The sequence below is a fragment of the Chanodichthys erythropterus genome, chromosome 14, assembly GCF_024489055.1.
Source record: "Chanodichthys erythropterus isolate Z2021 chromosome 14, ASM2448905v1, whole genome shotgun sequence".
NCBI classification, from domain to species: Eukaryota; Metazoa; Chordata; class Actinopteri; order Cypriniformes; family Xenocyprididae; genus Chanodichthys; species Chanodichthys erythropterus.
In genome coordinates, this window is record NC_090234.1 from 30,778,092 (window position 1) to 30,802,238 (window position 24,147).

Consider the following 24,147-nt stretch of genomic DNA (forward strand, 5'->3'; position numbering starts at 1 on the left):
CGGTGAGTCCGACATAATGAATCCACTTACACGACACAGCGAATGTCGGTGGTAAACACTCGTGTTCCAATACTCGTGCACGAGTTTTGGGAGGCGTTCCTTTGAAATGAGCTGTGAAGGAGGGGGGTTGTTCTTACGCGCTCATTTCAAAAACTCAGTAACAGTCTTTGGATTCTCAGTCGACAAAAAAATCCTCTCTATCACCTTTAATGCACTGTGAACTAACATGAACAAACAATGAACTGCTGCATTTTTTATTAAAGTTGCAGTCTGTCGATTTTAGCGGCATCTAGCTGTGAGGTTGCGAATTGCAATATAGAGAAGCTACGGTGGCTAACACAGGACAAGGATGACCGACAGCAGAGAGTACCCACTCCAGTACCCATTTAGGGCTACTGTAGAAACATGCCAGCGCAAAATGGCAGCTTAAAGGCCTGTACACACCGGGACGAATATTGCACACGTTTATCGCCAGCGTTTTTGTGTTCACACCCAAGCGATTTTCACTGGCGATGCGCAGAGTGAACGTGCAAATTCACTCCCGGACAGTATGTGGCGCTTGTGCTTAACAGTAGTGCAAATAAACATATTTATGATATTAATAAAGTTAAAGAAGATAAAAAAATGCAGATATTAAATGGTATATATGAGAGATGGTAGTCAGAAACAGTAGTGAAATAGACATTCTCAACTATATTTCTTGAATGTAAAAGAAAAAAAAAACAGCAAAAATACAGAAATAATACACATCTATTGGTGTGGCCAAGAACTGGCAGAGCACCCATAGCATGCGTCTCAATCAGTTCCCTAGTTCACTAGTCAGGGCACTGATCAGGGAGTCGGCCACATTCATTTAACCCTTAAATGCATACCTCGGGTCTTTAGTGACCCAGGACTTCATTTACTACCCTCCTCTTCGTTCATTTTTTAAAGTTAGACATCAACCTTCTTGGTTTTCCTCAATCAATTCATTCTAAAGAATATAACAAGAAAAAAATCATAAAATTATAAAAGAATGCTTATTTTTGCATTCATTTTTTGTAAAAATTGTATAGGGTCACAAATGACCCGAGGTGTGTATGAGTGTACATATATTTTTTCTGCACAACAATAATTGAATCTTAGATGACGGAATAAGTGCAATTCACCTTTATTCCACAAGGTGGCAATGTCTGATACACAATGCTGAAGTGAGATTCATTCAGACAAAATAAATAATATAATAACAACATGAAATGGCTCAGCGATTTACTGCAGAGCAAGTACTGAACGCAATCAAATATGACTGTTACTGGATGAATCTGGTGAAGCTGTTAGCGATCGAAATATTGATTTTGAAGATTTTGAAAATTATATAGTTTTGAGAATATGTTTGAGATCGCGAATGGGCTCATATTCGTGACCTCAAACATAAAACTAGCCCATTATTTGCTGAATTTACTGGGAAATGAGCTCTGACGAGGACAGTGATGATGGCATAAAACATCTGCTCAAACGGAGCCCTTTCAAGCTCCAAAAGGTAACAAAATATGCTTTATTTTATTCTTCTGTAATTGTTACTCTAATATTAGAGGAGTTTTATATTATCACGACAGGTAGAGATCCTTCCGTGTTAGATATAGATCCGGGTCGATAAAGACCCAAATATGTAAGAATGATTGGCGAAACAGTCATGCATTTAAGGGATAAATGGTATACTGATACACGACCTAGGAAGCTAGGGAGCTGTTTGAGACGCAGGGATAGTTTGTAGGGGTCTTCCTCGTCTACTTATTTTCTCTTCGTCGTCTTGTGTGCTCAGCAAGACTGTTTTTTTGCTTGAGCGCCACCAAGTCGTGTTTTACTGTAACTTCAGCAGCTCCAGGCACGTGAACAAAAGCACCACTCTCATTGGTCGGCCAGTTTTTAACACGGCGTGTCAAACCAAAAAAACGAACCCGAGGCATTTTTAAAAAATGACGCTTTAACGCCTCGCGTTTTTCGCGTCAGTGTGCACACTCACATTGGTGCCCGTTGTTTAGTCACGAGGCGTTAAACGTTGGCGAAAATCGCGCACGATATTCGTCCCGGTGTGAACAGGCCTTAACATGTAATGGGACCCACGGTGTATGTAGGTAGAGATGGCTCATTCTAAGGTAATAAAAGCATAACGATTCATTATGTAAGATATTTTTACACCACTGAAAACATAGTATATTACATTGCATTTCATTACATAGATCCTCCTAAAATTTACACATTGCACCTTTAACTAACATTAACAAAGATTAACAAATACAGAAACAGTGTAAAAAGTTTTTCTATCAAGTTTACAAACTGTGTCCCTTTTCCTGTAAAAAGGATCAGTTCCAAGGAGGTTTGATGCAACACAGCAACTTTAGCAAAGCTTAGCTAACCACAATTCCTTCTGCATCTGCTCTTCTGCTTCTCTAGGGTCTTTGTCAAGAAACCACATATTGGTCTTCAAACTTCTTCCTGTTTTTGTCTGTGGTGTCATTGATTCAGTCTTTCACATCACTTCTGAAAATAAATTATTTGGCCAGTTTTCAGACAAATTATTTTGATGAAATGCTAACAACTTTCAGTCAGCTAACCAATCACAATAAGTCTGAAGTAAACATTTACTACAATTGTACATTCTAGTGGGGGCAGAAATGTAAGAATTTTTAATTTGATTGAGGATAACAAGCAAATTAATCTCTCGTTGTCTCTAGCACTTGTTTTTCACCATGAACTACATGAACACTAAAATGTCAATAAAGTTCCCTGTGTGAAGAGGAAGAAGTGACATCTGTTGTACTAGTCATGAACTTCACTTTTTGCTTTGTTATATCTCCCTCTTATGGCTCTTTGTTGTAATTGCACTGAATTCAATCTTTACATGGCTGTAAGATCTTGGTCAAGAAGAAAAAAGAAAACATCGAACTAGTCTCTCTGTGTCAATTTTATGTACACTTTGTCTCCAGGATTATTATTTGTTACATCCATTGCATAAGATGGGTAGATGTTTGTGCTTTATTATTATTATTATTATTATTATTATTATTTGAGCTGTTGGCTATGTGAGTAAAAAACATTCTACCCTGCTAAATGTGGTTTGCTCTTTGCTGGTCCTATGTGGTTAAAGAAATGGGAACTGTCTAGTGCCTAAAACCAAACTGAAACAAGCCAAAAGGGCTGGCCAGCTAGATCCAGCAGAAGGGTAGAATGTTTTTCCATTACAAAGAGGCTTATAAAGAGGGCATTCCTAAAATATTACTACTAATAAACTAGGCTAGTGTAAGATCTTTTATTTCACCAGGGTATATTTCATAACTTATCCATTAACCAGTAGATATTTTCAATTTGATTGTTGCAGAAAGATTACTGCTTTGCTAATAGCCACTGAAACAAAATGCTTGAAATGAAACATGTTTTTCTGATTTATTTGTTTATTTTATTTATTTATTTTTTTTTTTAATACTTGTTACCAGAACTAGGACAGTGGTTTATACCATGTGCACCCCCTTGTGGACCACAGATATACTGCATGGTTCTTTAGTAGGTACATATGTCTTCAAATAATTATTACAGTTTTGGTCAAAATTAAATAACAATTAATTAATAATCTATCCATATTGAATTTTGAAACAGTCAGTATAGTCAAGCTCATTTGGTTAGTTGGTAGAGGTTGGGGATGTATGTGTCACACAAAAAAATGCTGAGTTAAAAACAACCCAGGTTAGGTTGAAAATGGACAAACACAGCATTTGAGTTAAATGTTTGACGAACATGCTGGGCAGTTTTATTTAACCCAACTATTGTTTAGAAATTACTATATGGCTGGCATAAAATGAACCCAAAATAGGTTGGAAATTAAAATAAAAAGACATAATTACTAGAGGCAACAATAATAATCAGAAGGTCAACATTTATTAATAAGCAATTTAGTGAATGTTTATTGTTTAATTATTATTAATTAAACTTATTAATACATGTTCATTTATTAAACATATTAATAAATGTTAATTTACAACATACTTTGGGTTCATTTTAAGCAAAGCAAGCAATAAGTTTTAAACAATAGTTGAGTGAAATAAAACTACCCAGCAGGTTTGGCAAACATTTAACCAATTTGCTGGGCTAAAACAACCCAATTGCTAGGTTTTTCCATTTTCAACTTAATTTGGGTTTTTTTCAAACAAGCATTTTTTAGAGTGTATTTAAATGGATGATGACAGTTGTTTTTCAGTGTGATTATCAAGTTTATCATTCTGAGGCAAGAATGAGGAACCATTGAAGCACACATGTGACACTTTCTAATAAGCTAGTTCACTTCAGCTTTTTAGAGGGTTATGTTATGATTGTCCTCTTCTATGTTCTGTCTCAGCCCACACTATAATACTACTTGCTTGTGCTCTTCTCTTTAAACTCTGGTAAAATCACAAAACCATCACATACCTCTAAAGACATAATTGAGAAAAAAAAGTAAATGACTCAGTGACTGATAGTAAAGATGAAATATCACTGAATAAATCACTGATAAAATCTGAATCTGTTTGTGACTGGAATCTCATTCTGTGGAATCACATATTTGAGTCACTGGGTTTACTCTTTCTTGGTACTTTACGAGTGCTTTAATGTTTTTTTGTCATTTCAGCTCTTTATTATTCAAAAGCTCAATTAAAAAACTCCAGAATAAATTCTATCGTTTAATGAACTAAGACAAATGTGCAATAATCTTTGAACAGCATCAGAAAATATGAACTACTAACTGAGAACCAATAGCTTGAAACGTAAAATAATCCAGAGGTAAGAAATTTGTTGTTGCTGTTTTTGTTGTGAGTCTCATACAGTCACTGCATTTCTTGTTCTTGTTTATAGTTCAAAAACATTGTTGCCATTAGTCGCTCAATAGCACACTGCTCCTCTCTCTCTGAGTGCCTCTGGAGCTCATTTGGATTTTGTCGTTGCCAAACACGTCTTTGGAGGAGCCTTCAGGAGAGGTCCTGACCACGCTTGAGAAGGACATGCTGACTTGCTGTTTGAGCAGTCTGAGTACCTTCTTCTTGTATCCTTTGCAGGCGAAGAAGTAGATGAAAGGGTCGAGGCATGAATTGAGATTCATCATGCAGACGGTGATGTGAAGGGAGATCTGAAAGTCGTGCAGTTCTGAGCAGTCTGGCTTGTACCGCAGCTTTCTGATCATGTACTGCAGGAGGTCGATGTGATATGGACTGTAGCACACCACGAACACGAGAATGACTGTGCAAATCACGCCGATGGCCTTGCGACTGCGACCCGACTTCTCTGTCAGTTTATTGGACCTGGCCAGGAGGCGAAGCTTGGAGCACAGTGCCGAATAACACACCAGGATGGTGATCACAGGGAGGCCGAAGCCGAGCAACACGGCACCGATGAGCATGACGGGCAGGTTGTCGATTTTCTCGAAGTTGGGATACTCCATACATGTTATGAAACCACTTTGCTCGTTGTTCGTCATGGGCATTGACAGCAAAGGCAGCGTCTGCATCAACACCACGACCCATACGGCCACACAGATGTACTTCACCTTCTGAACCTTCCGGAAGCGGGAGAAGCGCAGCGGCAGCACCACTGCAATGAAACGGTCCACGCTCAAACAAGTCATGAAGTTGACGCCGGCGTACATGTTGATGTAGAACAGCAGTGCCACAGCCTTGCATAAACCCTCCCCCATTGGCCAGTGAAATCCCATAGCATAGTAAGCCACACGCAAGGGCAGAGCGAACGAAAACAAGATGTCTGACATCACCAGGTTGGCTGAGTACAGTGTTGTGGAGTTGATTTTTTTTAAATTAGGCCAAATGACATGCAAAGCCAACAAATTGCCCAGCAGTCCCACAATGCAAATCAAAGAATATAGTGCCGGCAGGAAATACTGTGCCCAACTACGATGGTCGTACAGATTGGTACAAATGTCAGAGTCATTGTGAGTTGAGTTTGTAGCTGCTACCATCTTCATAGGGTCAGTTATAAAATCTGAAAAAGGGAAAACACACAGATTACTACAGAACTGAGAGAACACAATCAATGTTTGTATCAGGTTGCATGGTGTTGTTTCACTAAGGAAGTGCAACACATTTGCGTCCTTTTCTGCAACGGGCATACTTGATAGTACAAAGGAAATGCCACAAGCCACTCGTGGTTTCAAAGCAATCACTCACCCCCAAACTCATTACAACAATCTTTTTTATGTGTCAATTTATTTTTACGTGTATGTACGGAAGTTTGGGATACCGCTGTGAATGGCATGGAAGTTTTATGTCAGTCATCAGCGCAAATGCGAAGAATAGAGACCAGACGAGAACTGTGCTCCATTGGAGCAGCAAAAGGTGTTTCCTGTCAGTCCTGCAACTGGCCTCACAAAGACCTTGACTGCAAGAAAAACATGTTTGGGTAGAAAACAATTCTCTGTGACGGGGTAACGGTGATTGTGTAATGGCTAGTATACTTCTGCAAAGCCAATTACTGCTTTTTCAAAGAGAGTTCGAAGAACAATACTCAATCAAAATTTTAATAGTAGCCCAAATCAAAGTTTCGCTTTTTAAAAAAAAATAATATACTGCTTTAGCATGTTGCAATAATTCATAATTGTTTCACTCCATAGTAGTGACCTTGCTATTCACAGTTTTAATCACGATTTGCAGTATGAGTCAGAAATAGGATCTTTTCATCCATTTATACATCCCCACATGATCTGAAGCAACACGGAACACAGCAAACAAGTATGGATATTTCAGATCATTTGTATTCACATTTATGTTTTTGCTTAAATTATGCAAGCTGAATTATATATATATATATATATATATATATATATATATATATATATATATATATATATATATATATATATATATATATATATATATATATATATATACACACACTGTCTGAAGCAAAAAAAAAAAAAAAAAGATGAAAACCGCTTCAAAATATTTATAGAAATGTATGAACTCTCTAGTGAGCTGTCTCCTAGAATATGTATGATTTTTGCCTAAAGTACTATTTGTGTGAACCATAAAAAGTTTAAATGAGTCCTTCACAAAGATTATTATAAAAGCATATGTACTTACCAACACTTACTTTTGCCCCAGTTTTTGTGTTTTTGTTATGTCAAGCAGTCTGATCATGGCAAAAGTGGCACCTCCTGGTCCGGCATTAGCCACGTTTTCTAACACACCCCAACTGATGAAATACTGTTTCCAGCCTGCTTTTGTAACCATGACGACTGACATAATTTCCTGTACTGCTGATTGAGATCTGCCCTTTTTTTTTCTTTTCATTTTTCTCAGTAGTTCTCATTTGAGGACCTCTCACTGTCACATGTTAATTGCCAACCTACACGTGTTCATCTGTGGTTTCAGAAAGATGAAACTCATCAGGACTTAATAATCTTTATTACGGGTTACTTTAATAATGTCATTTGGTTACTAAACTGTGACACAACTAGCAAGAACATCAGTAGAGAAGAAAAAAAGAGAAAATGATTTATATATATTTTAGTGTTATTTTAAAAAAAACATATTTATGTGCATGTATTAACAAGAAGAATCCTGCTTAAATATATTGCTTTATATGTGAATTGTAATGGTCAAAGGTAATGGTCATAGTGGATATTCATACATCTTTCATCAGTTTAAATAAAATGTGTTATTTTGATTCTTTATGGTGCGGTTTTGCACTATTGGGTGTAACAGCAGTTGTGAAAGTGCGCAGTTCTTCGTTCTATTGTTAGAAGTTGAAAATTACATCTGCAAGCTTTTGAAAGACTTCCCTGTTTAGTTTGATACATCCCATATGCACCTGTAGGCATATGTTACAGCCACTTAAAACAAGATTTTGATGAATCAAAGAACATTAAGGCCTGCTTTGTGGTTGTACTTAACTACAGTAGCTAGATATACTGTAAGTTGTAACATATTTGTGACCATGGACCACAAAACCAGTAAAAAGGGTCAATTTCTGTATTTATACATCATCTGAAAGCTGATGTATGGTTCGTAAGGATGAAAATCTGGAAACTGAGGGTGCAAAATAATCTAAATATTGAGAAAATCGCCTTTAAAGTTGTCCAAATGAAATCCTTAGCAATGCATATCCACTCACAAAAATACATTTTTGATTTATGGTAGGAAATTTACAAAATATCTTCATGGAACATGATCTTTATTTAATATCCTAATGATCTTTGGCATAAAAGAAAAACTGATAATTTTGACTCATACAATGTATTGTTGGCTATTGCTACACATATACCTGTGCTGTTTTTTTGGACTCATGGTTTTGTGGTTCAGGGTCACATTTGTGGGAAAGGTTAAGAATACAGGTTGCATTCATGATTTTTTGATTTTTATATTTATTTGTATTGAGGATGTATATTTCCAGTAATGCATATGAGATTGATGACAAAGATGTCCACCAAAAAAAAAAAAAAAAAAAAAAAAAAAGTATTAAAAGTGTTTAAAATACTTTCAGAGCCTATCTACTTTTAATAAACAGAAATTTAAAAGGTTATTTCCGGCTACTGGTTACTGCTGTCACCAAAGCTACCATCCTAACTTTTGAGAGGATGTGGCTTTTGAGAAATCTTTCCATCTTCTGCTAAACACTCTTTAAATGTGTGCAATTAAAATTTGTAACCTTTACTCCGAAGACTGTATAGCTACAGCAAAAGCAATGACTAATTTATTCCCATGAGGTTATCTATGATCTGAATCTGAACTATTAGTCTATTTTGTTTATTTGGTTAGACTTTGTAGGCTACAGAACTATTCCAAAACAACTGAGATCCACAATGAGCGGAGTCCTATTTTATATATTTGCGCGTGACTATATTATGCTCAGTAGTAGTGTTTGGGCACAAGAGCACGAAAGTCTCTTAAATATATTTGTCCTGCAAATATCACCGCATTCTAGCTTTAAAGTTTGGGTTCCATATTTGAAGATTTATTTAATGTCCAATTACAAAGCATCAATTTTTTTTTTTTATATCAGTCAAATTCAGCTCTTCCACATCTTAAAGGTGAGATGTTCAATTCACAATTAACCCTGATTTCTGTGACAAAGTGTGTAGTAAACAGGAAACCCGAAATAAAGCAATGACTTCAGTTTTTGCTATCTACAGATTGACCCCTGTTCGAGAAGCACTGTGGCATACACACCTGCTGCTTCTGCACACTCGAGGTGACAACTCAAAAACACATTTTTCAAATGTGTAAGCAATAAGATCTCACGTCAAGAGCACTGCAAATATAGCTGTTAACTATTTCCCGACGATGTTTTTCAAACATCTCAGGGTGGTTTTCACACCCACTGTGGACTCTAGAACTGTCAACTGTTGAACTTACCGAATGTCAGTGACATGTTGTTTTTATTTGTGTAGTTTCTTTTACATATTTTATTATTTTAGCTATGTTTAGTGGGGAAGGTTATAGTTTTGAACCCATCGAGGGATTGTCCATGAGCCACTTGAGCATGAGTCTTCACTTTACATTACTACTTGAAGACTGGAAATGTCAAAAGTGTGCTGTACAGTAAGTCACTTTGGATAAAACACTCTACTTGCATACATCGCTTACTGTTTCATGAGTCTGTGTCTGAATGGAAAAACAAAAACTGTGTGACTTGATGAGTCAAATGCAACCAGACAGAATGTATCTGCTTGCCTATTTAACTCAGAGCCGATGCTTTTAAAGTCACGCAGACAGATATTTGTTCCTATTAGTGTCATATATCAACAAAATGCCAATACAAATATTTTCTAATCAATTCCTCACTGCAGTTTTGTCATGACAATATCATTTGGGCCACAACCACCACAGATACTGGCAAAATGCTAGCTGAATCTTAAGCACACTAAATAGAAGTTTCAGTTTTGACTCATAGCAAAAGAGAGCTCCATGTTTTGAGCGTCAGCGATGCACTTGAATGTTTTGCCCAGACATCTTGTCTCAGAATCTGTTTCATTTTTAAAAGACAATCATCTCATAGTGAGATCTTTCAAAAAGATAATAAAGACGATGACAATTCTTTTCTTGAAATGCAGTGCAGGTTATATTGAAATGTTATGCAGATTGTCTGTTTTCAGGATATCTGAGATAAAGATTAACTGATTGACAGTTGAGGCTGACTTTTTTTCTTGTCAGTGAAAGCGTGAGGCAAGGCAAATACCAAGGACTCGTGAATTTAATATTGTTAGAAAGAGGAAATCCAGCTTAAGGAAATAAATGATTTGCATGCATTTTTTTTTTGTTTGAAATCCTTGATTCATAGCCTTGCAGCAAGAGGCACAGTGTGAGGTGGATGATGCTTTAGACTGATATGTCTTTCTCTGACGTAATGGGCAATACTGAGCTTGTGTTTACTTACTTTTTTTGTCAGTTTTCTTTGAACTGTGAAAAGGCACAATGTTTTTGAGTTCATGAACTCATTTAACTTCATGTTCTTTGTTAGGAAAACTCATTTATCACTAAGATAATACCTAGAGTTTCTGAGTTGGGGGCTTGTTAGTGAAAAAACATGGCGGACACATGGATTCATACATTTGGTGAAATTAATTAAATTATTGTTGTTTAATTTTACAATAAAACTAAGGTGCAAGCACAATACACAGTAGAATTGTACAATTATGATTTAGTTTATGGCACCTTCATAAATCAAAATAAAAATATATTCTTTATTCATCACTTTGTAGAAGTAGAGTTAAAAAAAAATCTTGCTGTATTTTTTGTAGAAATGGTACATTTTGCTCCGACCAAAGTGACTTGAATTAGCAGTTATGACTACCTCTCATAAATACAAACTTCCCAAGAGGACTTGAGGACTTTTAAAACATGAAACTCATGGTTGCAGGCTTATCATCTAGTGGCTTTGTCTTGTGTGTTCCATTCCATGATAGCTGAGCTAAAAAAAAAAAATTGTCATCTGAAAGTGGTCAGTTTGTGTGTAACACCATGTCTACCCCGGACCCGAGCGGCATGATGAGACACATCAAAAGACAATAGAACCCATTATAATGAGTGATATTGTCTAGACTGGATGCAGCGTGATGCGACACAACCAATTTCCGACAGTAAATAGATTTTCTGTTCTATTTCTGACATAGTCCAAGTGTTTTGACAAAATGACAGAATGTAAATGACAGAATTTTAACTTTTTTGGGGGGTGAACTAACCCTTTAAGTAATTCACCAAGTTGTGCTGCACTATAGTGCTGCTATTAGTTGTAATAAACAACATCCCACTAATTGCTTACTTAAGCCTGCACATAAGTGATCAAACACAGCATGTTCAACAGCATGTCAGCATTACCTTCACCCCAAAACTGAAATATTGTGTTGCTTATGAATACTAAATGGTCTAACAAAATGGAAGTTGTACAAAATGCAATGCATGTACATAATAGTGGCAAAGATAAGATTTCACCACCTCAGCAGGAAGTTAGAGTTTGTGGTAAGAAGGTTCTTGCTGAGTTCACACAACTGGGTGTTGAGTTAGTTAGCGAATGAAAAACATGTTTACCACGATATCCAGTGCCATTTTGCCATTTTGTGGAAACAGAACAGGAATTTGTAGTATAATTCATGGATATCCTACAAAATAAGTTGTTGGTTTATGCCAGTGTTGTTGGAAATCTAACTCATATATATATATATATATATATATATATATATATATATATATATATATATATATATATATGAAAAACCTAAATATTACTGATCTTCCCTGACTGAGTTTTGCATTTCATATTTAGAAAACACAGTTATATGAAAGATTGGCCAAGATACACATTGTTTGTTATGGGTTGTTGTGGGTGTCATGACAGTGGTACAGTTGCATCATCATTTTAGCATATACGTTCAGGAAATGAGTGTTTCTGATAACTTTATTTTGTTTTGGTTGCTTCCTGTCAAAAAGGCTAGTAGGTGCCATCCCCACTGCCCAGGGAGGAGGGCATCCCCAGCTCAGTCTTGAGCTGAATTCAGAAAAGCATACGACTGCTCTTGTTATTTCTGTCTTGGTCCCTCCATTTGGTTTCTTCTTGGAGGATAATAACTTGAGTTATTATTTGGGTTTTGTTTTGAAGGTGCTTTGGAACAAAATGTATTGTAAAAAGCAATTCACAAATACATTTGAATAATTTGAATAATAAATACCTTAGCCCAATTCACAACAGTAAGCTTGTAATAATGTTTAATAAGAGCAATACGTTATTAATAAGAGTGGTTAAATGTGCTAAAGAGGATGTTTTGTTTTATACATTTTTGCAGTATTACTTGAAACTGTCTTTACTAACTGATAAAAGACTATTTATTAGGTGCACTGAAAGTAATAATATTAATATACATCATCTGTGCACGAGGTAGGGCCTTAAAAACATCAGCCAATCGTTTACGCGATCATCACGTAAACGATTGGCCCTCTGGCTTGTCAATCACTGCCGTGACGTTCCTTGTGAGAGACATGCGCGGCTGCGCTCTCCAGTAACTTTCTACACTCTACAGGCGCCGCATGCAATGTTTTTGTCAGGAGACAGGAGTAACAACTGCAGATTATGAGTTACCTTCAGTGAGTCCGACATAATGAATCCACTAACACGACACAGAGAATGCCGGGGTTAAACACTCGTGTTTCAATACTCGTGCATGGGTTTTGGGAGGCGTTCCCTCGAAATGAGCTGTGAAGAAGGGGGGTTGTTCTTACGCATGCACTAACAGTCTTTGGTTTCTCAGTTGATGAAAAGATCCTTTTTAGCACCTTTAAGTTATTAATAAGAGCGGTACTGGTGAGTTTCCACTGGGAATTTGAGCATGCAGTCATTCGTCTTTGCGGCATAACATCATGTCTGTTTACATAAAGAAGGAGTCCCAGCTAGTAGGCTATATGGCATGTGAGGATGATGCTGGTAGATTCAGTCAAAAGCAAAAGACTTCAGACAGTCAGTCACACAATACTGATGTTGTTAACGTTAACAATTTGAGAATAAATTATAATAATAATAATCATTTGCATGGTTTGACGTGATCTGAGCTACGTGATTGTTAGATTTAATCACCATTGGCAGAGCGATTTATTGAAATGTTTTTTTTTTTCAGTTGGTCAGAACAAAGACATGTTACTTGTTCAGATGACATTTTCCAGTGAAAATCCTTATTTTGGTCATAATTCCAGATGTAGAATCTGTGATTCTGAAGTACAGCATCCACACTGATGTGCAGCAAACATTAGATTCATCTGCACTGAGGAGCTGAGCCGATGCACAACCAACGTAAAGATAATTCATCAAATAACTGCAATTGCAGGTTTCAAACAGAGATGGCGACAAAGAGGCAAAACTTACAGACTGCAGCTTTAATATACAAATAAACCGAAAACTGTTTTGCTTTGCTACGCTGGAACCTCTGCGCCGTAGAATATGTCTCTGTTTTCATTTATACTTCTGCGTCGCTGTCCGCATCGACGTGCATGCAGTCATCAGGGCAAAATCCAAAGAAGAAGCAGCTTGTCATGTATGTTGTCAGAGAAGCTTACAAAAAGTGGCAAATCGGAACGACTTTTGTTGCAGTATGACTGCATGTGTCACCTCATCATTTTTAACTTCCATTCCTATGGAGTTCCTATGAGTGTTCCGCACCAGTTTTTTGACCTGAGTTAGGGGTTCAAGCAGACCAATCACAGTGCTTGTGGTTTGCGTAGAATAGACGTGTTGTTACATTTTTGAAGAGGTGCACGTCAGGCTACGTCGTAGGCTACGCGTGGTACACACAGCCTATGCCGTAGCTACAGCATACACTTGATGCAGTAGTAATCAGCCTTGATCATGAATAACTGTTGACTGTGGTATTTTGAGAAGTGATATGTAACTTTTTGGTCTTCATGATGAGCCATTCAAGAGAAATCAGAGATGCAACTAGTGATGTAGCCTAATCCTAATGTAGTTTAATAAGAAGATATTAAGATATTAGAAATAAATTGACTGCTAAAAAGGATTTGTTAGACAGTCAGTAGAAAGTTTCTTTTTATTGTCCTTAGTTTTTGAAAATGTGACCCTAATTGTCTGTCGTCTGTAAACTGTGTCTTTCCAACAAAGATCTGTAAAGCTTATTTGGATTTTGCAAAATTATCTTTATCTTGAAAAATTGACGATTCTTTGGAGTTTATATGATTTTGGCCACAGTAATTTGTACATTAATGTTTGCTGTTACTTTGTTTAGTCACAAGATGGCAGTAACGCTCTATTGTTGCAATGTAAGGATTCTGCAGAAAGCAGTGATGTACTCAGCACGACTCAGCATGAGCCTGACTGTATATTTAGTGTATACATTCATTTACACAGCTACATACAGTAGAGGGCCATGTGTAAACACTTATCATCTCTCTCTTGAAGTGTGCACTATAATTTACCCCTTCACAGCTCTGTGTGGAAAATCAATTCATTGCATGACAGTCTTGACATAATTTCATAATTTTATATCTTAAATAATAAAAAATGTATTTATATATTTATAAAATATTTGTTATGCTTTTCATATGTGCATATAAAGTAAACTATAGTTCACCATTGATTGTGTGACATAGTGAACTAATAGCAGGTGAAAATAGGTTGGAGGCTGCCTTTGATGTGATATCCTGGTCTGTAGATCTATAGACACGGTGCCTCCTTCAGGCTGTGGGTTTGTTCAAATCTCTTACTCCAAGTATGAGCAGTTTTAATGGTGCTCCAATATATATATATATATATATATATATATATATATATATATATATATATATAGTAAAAGTACAACATGCTACTAATTTATGGCCATTATAATTTGAAAATGGAATAATAAATTATATACTTCCTTTCATGTGCAAGTTAAAGTTTGAATAATCGCTTATAGAAACCTGCTCATACAAAAGTTTACATAACACCGTTTCATTCATGACGTGACCTTATTTTGTTGCCACATAGCTTCTTTTCATATTTAGTTTCTCAAATCCCTTTAACACAAACAAGAATAGAATATAAAAGTATGAACAGAAGTGCTTACACTTCTCAGCTAAAGCATTAAGCATGTTTGTATATGTCTTTGCATATGTATATAAATATTTCATATGAAATATAACAGCTCATGATGCAGAAACTGTATATATGGTTTAACGGTGTGCAATAGTGTTCATTAGAGGTTCCGACACTACAGCTTCCTCAAAAACAACAAAAAAAGATAATCTTGTTGTGAGACAAAAGTGAAAAGAACCTTACTAAGTTAACCTGATCTCATGAATATTGATGTGAAAATATGGAACATGGAACACACAAAAATACAAAACACTTTGTTCTAAAACTGAAAAATCATTAGAAGGGGACAAAAAGGTGGAGAATAGACAATCACTGAGGTATCATGGACCTTAGTCAGGGCAGATGCCATATTAAATTTTAAGCAGATTAAAATGAGGCTATGAGAAATAGACTATACAGTCTTTACAGTGGTATGTACTGTATTAAGGTCACTTAGTTTTCAAGACTGTTTTAATTTTTTGTGTAAAGTAGCATTTCTTCTCTTCGCTAGGTTGCTTCCTAATCTAGTTATGAATATTGTTTAAAAAATCGCCTAAAATTGTTTAAATCGTCTAAATTTGTAAATGAATGCTGTTTTGTCAGCTGAACAGTTGTCATGTTGTTAAACTATAGTACAATCCATCAAACACACTGTACTCCTATATCCTCACTGCCAGTGTTGGGGAAAATTACTTTTAAAAGTAATGCATTACAATTGCTTCCTAAATGTGTATTACTTACTTTTCAGGGAAAGTAAAGTTACATTATGTTTGTGTTACTTTTTTTTCATCTGGGCTTGCTTGTTTGTTTTTTAATAACAACAGCAACAACAAAAGTTTTATTTTTGATCAATTTTAAGGCCCTTTCACACCAAAAGCGAAATGAATAAGCCTCAGGCCGACGGAAATGCAAATTTACACCGGTACAGTAGAGGGCGCAGTTCAAACAAACCTTTCAGCTGTGCTGCCATTCTGGATGGCTGAGTAATAGGAGGCAGGAAAGTTCAATACTCTTTCTTCTGTTGGGGGAAACGCATTACAACTTAAGTTATGTAATCAGATTACTGTTTCAAGTAACTTATAAAGTATCACATTACTTTTTCAGTTTACAACAAAATTACTTACTTAACAAATTACTTAATAAGTTACTTTTTCAAATAAGTAACACAAGTTACTTTTTCACATTTATTGACTGACAGCTCTCATGTCCCTGTGTTGAGAGAAATAAAGTACAGAGGTGTTGTGTGCGCTGTGTAAACATAATGGTTATTGTAGTTCTAGACTAAATTTGAACAAGCATCTCACTTGCACAAAAACATTCAGTATTCCTCAAAATGAATAAAAATAATAAAATGCAGTAAAATGTAATCACAGAATTTTACACAAACCTGTAATAAACTATATTAAATTACACAAATATACTTTATGTATTTAATCTCAATTTATTAACCAATGTCTTTGCTGCTGACCTTCAATGATCCATCTAAACCATACTAATAGAGTACCTCAGAGATGTTTTTGTAGGCCAACCCAGAAGTTAACTACGCACAGATTCCCTCATTCATAAGTCCTATGCATTTTTCCCATAGACTTTTGGAAAATTGCAGAAAATAAGCTCTGTGTTTAACAAAGGGTTATGACACTTACACGTTTTGTCTATCAAGATAATCTTTACAAGTTAACACAACATTTATACATTTTGAAGCCTAAATAAAGTAGTCAGATATAAATAAGCTAACAGTATAAACGGACTACAGCACACCATGGTCGCGGATCAACGTCACACCACCAAGCTTCCTCAAACTTTATTTAGAAAACAACTCTATTTAAAAACATGCTCACTGATTATGATCTGTGCTCTGTATGAATACTTGTCCACTTTTTTATGAGAAATGCTGTCCAAATGTCCCGTTTTTAATGATGACCTCTAAAGTCCCCGCCAAAGGAAGTAACAGTTAGTCCCTTTTAGCAATTTGTTAGGAAACGCCGTTTTTAAGACACAATAAAAGTTTTAAAAAATCGCAAGTGGGTTATAACTGGTGTGTTTTATGTCATAGATCAAAACGTCAAAATATTTAGAAGCTTTGTTATCCACAGACCTTATTTCAGGCGATTTAGCAAAAACCCATTCAAAAAACCCATAGACTTTAGGGCAATGGAACCGGAAGTCCTAAACTGCTAACTCGCTTCCGGGTCTTGCACACAAAAAAAACATCATCTCTGAGGTACTCTATAAGCAAAATTTTTAGATTTGATTTAGAAATAAGAGTGTTGAACTTCCTTCTGTATTCTTCTGCAGTCCAGAATAGCAGCAGCTGAAAGGTTTGTTTGAGCTGCGCCCTCTACTGTACAGATGTGAATTTGCATTTCCTTCCACCTGAGGCTTATTTATTTCTCTTTTAGTGTGAAAGGGCCTTAACATTTGCGAAAAATAGAACTTATTTGGGAAACAAAGTCATTTGTGTATTTGAAAAAGTAACTCAGATTTTTTTAAATTTTTTTTTGAAAATTTAAAAGTAATGCATTACTTTAGTTACTTGAAAAAAATTATCTTATTACGTAACTCACGTTACTTGTAATGTTTACCCCCAACACTACTCACAACCTCCTTTTCATTCCTGTCAAACATTAAAAATGGCACTATACTTACTAAGGTCTTTTGAGTTTCAGTCTGAATGAGGAAATTCTGTAGCAGAATGTTACTGAGTCTGTCTGTCATCATTTTAGGAAACTCAGTTAATTTGATTAAAATCAAATGTATCAATTGAAAATCGAACAAGAGTATTAACTGAGGTAATAAATCCATCCAAATTTTAAAAATTCACTATGAAAGACAATATTTAAGGCTAATTTGGTTTACCTTCCCAAAATCCTCTCTAAGTAGAAGAGGTTGAGGCATTCTGGGGTATTATGCATTTTGCAGACATTTTATTCAAGCTGTTATTCATTGTATCAAAGTATATACATTTCTATCAGTTCTTGCATACATGCATGTAATATACTAATTTATCTGTGAAAATCCAAAATTAACATATTCTGTGAAAAACAGGCCACTTAGGCAGTAAGTGACTGACATGTGAACCAAAGTGTGTTTTGTTTTTATGTACTAATTATGGATGGGTTTATCTTAAATAGGTTAGACCACAATAATAGGTTGGCATGTAAAAAAATATATCAGACCAATTTTTCCTTTGCTCAGACTGAGGATTAAAGTGTTATGTTGGAGGTGTGAGCACAGAAAAGAACTGTTACTCAAACAACAGATAAAACCTGATGCAAAAAAACTTCGTTTGAATTAGGGGTCAGAGAATGGTCGAAATTATTACTGCAAAACTAAATTATGTGACTTTTTTATGTGCAAATTATTGTAATTGATACAACCCATTTGATTAGTTCTTCACACATTTTAATCAACAAGATAAAAGATTAAAAAAAAGCTGCTGTCTGTAACTTTTTTGGGGTTAAAAATGATCCAAAATCAATTTTTGAGCAAGTACATAACCAGCCAGTGTTCAAAACTATCTCCTTGCCTTAGCCCGATTCACAACAGTAAGCTTGTAGTAATGATTTATAATTCGGGTGGTACTGGTGGGTTCGAGCATGCCGGCATTTGTCTTTGAGTCATTGTGTCATGTCTGTATTCTTGAAGAAGGAGTCCCAACTAGTAGACTATATCGCATGTGAGGCGGATCATTTATAGCCTCTTTTTCACAGCAGCTGCAATAATTAAACATCCTTTTGATGGCGAATTGTATGGTATGACAAATTAACGTTGAAATTGAAAATTGAAATCTACAGGTAACGCTATACATGCTATACACAGTCACACAATGCTGATGTTGTTAACATTAACGATTTGAGAACAAAGTATGACAATAATAATAATTTGCACGGTTTGACGTGATATGAGCTAAGCGATCATTAGATTTAATCACCATTGGCAGAGCGATTTACTGTAATGCTTTCCCCCCCCTCAGTTAGTCAGAACAAAAGTGGCAGACATTATTTACTTGTTCAGATGACATTCTCTGGTGAAAATTCTTATTTTCGTCATACTTCTAAGGCTACATCCACACGAAGCCGGAGCTTACCCTAAACCAATCTTTTTTTTTCCTCATCTCAAAAAAAATCTGCAATATGTGATTCCGAAGTACAGTATCCACACCGATGTGGTGATTGACAGCAAACATTAGATTCATCCACGCTGAGGAACCATGCAGATGCACAACCCATGTACAGATAACAATTCCGCAAACTGCAATTGCAGGTTTCAAACCGAGATGGCGACAAAGAGGCAAAATTACAAACTGCAGCTTAAAAAATAAATAAATAAATAAATATATATATATATATATATATATATATATATATATATATATATATATATATATATATCAATATTCATGAGATCAGGTTAACTTAGTAAGGTTCCCTTGGCTTATAATGTTTGTTGCCAGGAGTGGCTTGTACCGTGTATTTTGGGAAAATAGATAGTTATGGTGTGTGGTGAGGTTGAGAAAATATTGTTATTGCCTCATTTCATGTTTTAGCCTATTTTAGTGCTTAATTTTGTTCATTGTTAAATTCACATTATATTCTTTGAGTATAGGCTATATTCACTTCAAAGACAATTTTAACACCCACATTACATGCCACCTACATCCTTGTGTTTTGTAGGCTGCTGCATGCTTGCCACATTCTCCGCATTTTTTTATAGACACGTAGCTACATGGAATACACAACAAAGTCTATCAGACCACCTGTAGCAGCTAAAAAAGAAACTTCATGTGCTCGTGGTTATGTTGATATCCTGTTCTGAAGCTCAGGTGAAATTAAGCAGGAAAAGGAACATCGCTGCTATGTGTATGTTTAACACCCACGTGCACCCATCAAACACGTGCTGCTGTGCATTTTTCATCCCCACTGCCCGCACAGAAAAGTGTGACGGTGAAGTCATCGTTGTTTCGTAGTAAAGCCGTATCAGTTGATTTCTTTCATAGCTACAAAGAATGAATCATGTGCCAGGACGTTCTAAGAAATGTTGAGGTGTGATTCTGACTTTAGATAAGTATGTTCTTGTTGTGGTGTTCAGAGTCTTGTTGTGCTTTCCCTGGGGCTGATAACTAAAGGGCAAATTAGATAATCAAAAAACATTTATTTCTTTTAGTGTACCATTGACAGTTAGAGATTATAAGTGATTCAAAATGCAACAAATTGATAATGAACTTTTTTTTTTATTTGTATTCAAAAACAGGTTGAAAGTTGTTTTGGGCAATTGGCAGCTACATAAGCATTTAATTCCCAAATGGAAAATGCCGTTATAGGGGTTGCTCAAAATGTTACACATTTTTAAAGGAAAATGCAGTATTCACACAGCAGCTTACAGAAATGTCAATAGCTATTAACATACACCTACATCACTCAATCTTACTCAGAATTGTCTATTGGTTTTCAAGCATCTTTGACATTTATGTGGGACTTTTCCACTTAATTAATTATTCTGATAACAATTTTCAGTAAAGTCTAATTTGTTAACATTAGTTAATGCATTAACTAACATGAACTAACAACGGGCAATGCATTTTTTTTTTATAGTATTTATTAATCTTTGTTAATGTTAGTTAATAAAAATACAGTTGTTCATTGTTTGTGTTAGTTCACAGTGCATTACTTTTGATTTTAATAATGTAACATTGAAATTAACATTGACTAAGATTAATAAATGCTGTATCTTGGTTCATGTTAACTAAAGTAGTCAATTAATGTTAACTAATGAAATGACTTATTGTAAAGTGTTAACCATTATTCTTAGTCTCTGAATTTTATTTGATGTCAGTGGCAGGCCTACATGACCAAGTAAAAAAAAGAGAAAATCCAACAGCACATTAATCATTCAAAAAATATATATATTACACACACAAAAAAAAATATGCAAATTCACACTGACCTCACAAAAAATGTACTTAATGACAAGAGTATGTCAGTTATCTTAATAAATTCACACAACAATGTCGTCAGAAATCCCAAAACAAATCAAATAACATGGATTCAAAGCCCATTAAATGGTAAGAAATTTGCTTAACACTTAAAGGTAATTATATCTCTGCCGTCATATCAATACAACCACATTTTCACACGTGTGCAGGCATTTCCTCTGCAGTTTCCACCATCTGATTTTACTTTGTATAATATTTGTCCTTACGTGTTACTGCTGCTGTTCTCCTGCATGCTCTTGGAAGATGCCGAAATGGAAATGTAGCTCTTAAAAAGACTCATCACTCTCTGCTTGTATGTTTTGATGGCAAAAAAGTAAATAAGAGGGTCGAGGCAGCTGTTAAAGTTCATCATAGCAACGGTTACCTGCAGGGACATTTTTAAAGTCTTGAACTCCTCACAAGAGGGCTCATGGTACAGCCTTCTCACTGCAAACTGTATGATGTTGACATGGTAAGGGCTGAAACACAACACAAAGCTCAGCAGAATGAGCAGAATCATATTTTTGGCCCTGCTGTTGCTTCCAGACTTGTTGGTCACCGGGTTTTCCTTGGCCGTCTTGTAGAGCTTGCAGCTGACCCGGCTGTAACAGAACAGGATGAGTCCCAGTGGCATGCAAAACCCAATGACGCAGGCAAGCAGAAGACCGTATGCCATCTTGTGGCCATCAAAATTGGAGAACTCCATGCATGTTTTATGACTGGATCTTGTTTCCATAGTGCTCTTGAAGAGCAGTGGGGATGTCTCAAGGAGAACCACCACCCATACCAGAGCACAGATACCTCGCACGACCTTGGTTTTTCTCAGTCTTTGACACCGCTGACGGTGCAGCATGGCCAAGTAGCGATCCACACTGATGCAGGTCATGAAGGCGATGCTAGCATAGGTATTGCAGTAGAAGATCATGGCAGTCAGCCGGCACAACAAATCTCCAAAAGGCCAGTCGAAGCCTCGGATGTAGTAGGTGATCCTGCCTGGAAGAGCCAAGGTGAAGAGGGTGTCGGAGATGGCCAGGTTGATCAGATATATCGTGGTGGAGTTCATCTTCTGCTTTTTCTGACAGGTGATCCAGAGGACAAGGCTGTTACCTGCCACGCTGATGACAAAAACCAGGCAGTAGAAAATGGGGAAGAGGATCCTAGCAGACTCCTTATAGATGAAAACATCGCAAGTCTGGTTTGTGTTGCTGTTATTCATTGGCATCGTCTGAATTTCCAGCCCAGTTCGATCTGTCACGTTCCTGAGACTGTTTGGGGAAATAGAAATAAATATCAAAACATTTGCATGTGCTTCATGTTTAAAAATGTTCAATAAAATTAAATATTTATATACAGTATATCATTTGCATGTGTTTCATGTTTAAAAATGTTCAATAAAATTAAATATTCATATTATTGCTATATATATATATATATATATATATATATATATATATATATATATATATATATAGTGATCCAACAGATTACACAATACATCAAAAAGTCACATTAAATGTCTGATACTCACAGCAAGGTTGATTGTCTGTCTCTCTTTGAATTGGATAGTGATGTGTTTTTTGCTGAATTACTTCAATAGAAACCCGCCCCCTTTAACCTGATTGGTTAAGCTCAGTTAGGATTAGTACGTGTGATTCTTGGAGTTAATAGTAATGAAAAAAAATTTTTTTATCTGTTTAATGTCTCTTTTGTTTTTCTTTTTTTTTTTTTTTTTTTTTTAGTTATATATTTTTATTAAATTGATATCATTTAAATATTGTTTGCCATTATCACATGCTCAGAGAAATTACAAGTAAAATGTACTAAATGTTAAATTAGTCATGTTCGCTGAAGTCTTAAATGTCAATGTCTTTACTAATTTTTCAGTATTAACAGTCAAAGAAACATGCTATAGCACCAGCAATAATACCTCTTTTTCTAGTTATCACAGTTCAGGTACGACCACAAACTCCTGTTTCTGCAGCACTGACCCAGTTAACATGCCAACAAGAATGCTGAGGTACTTTTGCAGGGTCTCACAACATCCCTTTTCAAAAATGGGATGATAAATGTAACACACTGCATGCACAGGGAGCACACACACTGGCAACTGCTTCAGAAGAACCAACAGAAGTAACTTTAGTCATGGAAACATTATGCATAGTTGTGCAACTTTGATTTAGTATGAAAACACAGGTAGTCTGCAGTACCCAGCGAGCAAGTCAAGCTGCTGATTACATCTGTGGTTTATGACCGCACCATACCTCATCCTCATGTTCGATATATGGCAGCAGTTTCCCAATCACTTGGGTTTCTGTTGATGAAAGTAGTAAAAAAAACAAAAAATGGCATTCATTTCAGAATACAAATGTGAAAAACTGCGAGAGATTTTGCATTAAGATATCCCTGTGGTCTTGATCTTGCATAGAGGCTGCATACATGCATAATCTTTTAACAGAACAGCAACTGTTGTGGAATACACTACAAATTATAAACACATTTGCCTCATCATTATAATTAATTCATTAGACTGTAGTTTCGGTAATAATTTACAATAAGGTTTGTTAAAATTAGATCATTCATTCGGTATCATGAACTAATAATGACCAATTATATTAAAGAATTTATAATATTGGTTAATCATAGATTAATAGGCTTTATACCAAACGTCACATGAACAAACAGGAAAATGGGTCGAGAAAGTGTTAATGGCAGTACGAACCGACAACGATATCTATGGACTTTTGAGGTAATCAACTAACCTAGTCATTTTTATTGTTGCCATTTTATTCAATAATTAAATGTTAGTGAGAAGAAGAAAAATAAAACTTTTAGATCTAAATCTGCATATACAATGAGCATCAGTTATGCTCATCTTTGCTCACTAGCTCCTTTAAAGTTATCTTAAATAATATGGCTCTATATATTTAACAAAGCGCATACAAAAAACTAAACTAAACTAGAAGCGAGGCCAGCTGTTTTAGGTGTTAAACTTCAGAATATGGAATTTTGTTGCGCATAACCCCCATTGTCTACCCTTAGGTTAGAGCAGGTAAAAAAAAAAAAAAAGGTTAGAGCAGGTATTAAAGCTGTTAAGTTATTTCTGTGGC

General features: G+C 35.7%; 3 protein-coding genes across 6 annotated transcripts in view; 1 reads left to right on the forward strand and 2 right to left on the reverse strand.

The window, feature by feature from the left end:
* Window positions 1–929: 929 nt before the first annotated feature.
* On the reverse strand, window positions 930–7,477 carry gpr183a (G protein-coupled receptor 183a). 4 transcript variants are annotated; one of them, XM_067410344.1, is made up of 3 exons: window positions 7,098–7,477; window positions 6,259–6,396; window positions 930–6,000 (listed from the first exon to the last, which is right to left on the reverse strand). In XM_067410344.1, exon 3 carries the CDS (start codon window positions 5,981–5,983, stop codon window positions 4,883–4,885), a length of 1,101 nt encoding a protein of 366 aa, XP_067266445.1. In that variant the 5' UTR covers window positions 5,984–6,000; window positions 6,259–6,396; window positions 7,098–7,477; the 3' UTR covers window positions 930–4,882. The 4 variants fall into 4 exon arrangements, with proteins under 4 accessions (XP_067266445.1, XP_067266447.1, XP_067266443.1 ...); XM_067410346.1 differs by lacking the exon at window positions 6,259–6,396 and having other exon boundaries at window positions 7,108–7,477; XM_067410342.1 differs by having other exon boundaries at window positions 930–6,396; window positions 7,098–7,475.
* A 1,884-nt stretch (window positions 7,478–9,361) lies between these two features.
* Window positions 9,362–24,147, forward strand: part of clybl (citrate lyase beta like) — a 106,454-nt gene continuing 91,668 nt past the window's right edge. The window contains exon 1 of the mRNA XM_067409507.1: window positions 9,362–9,557. Within this exon, the coding sequence (XP_067265608.1) occupies window positions 9,436–9,557 (122 nt within the window). The 5' untranslated portion in view covers window positions 9,362–9,435. The remainder of the gene's footprint in view (window positions 9,558–24,147) is intronic.
* Window positions 19,569–22,644, reverse strand: si:ch211-184m13.4 (uncharacterized protein LOC798560 homolog). Its single transcript, XM_067409511.1, has 2 exons — window positions 22,569–22,644; window positions 19,569–22,305 (listed from the first exon to the last, which is right to left on the reverse strand). Exon 2 carries the CDS (start codon window positions 22,260–22,262, stop codon window positions 21,264–21,266), a length of 999 nt encoding a protein of 332 aa, XP_067265612.1. The 5' UTR covers window positions 22,263–22,305; window positions 22,569–22,644; the 3' UTR covers window positions 19,569–21,263.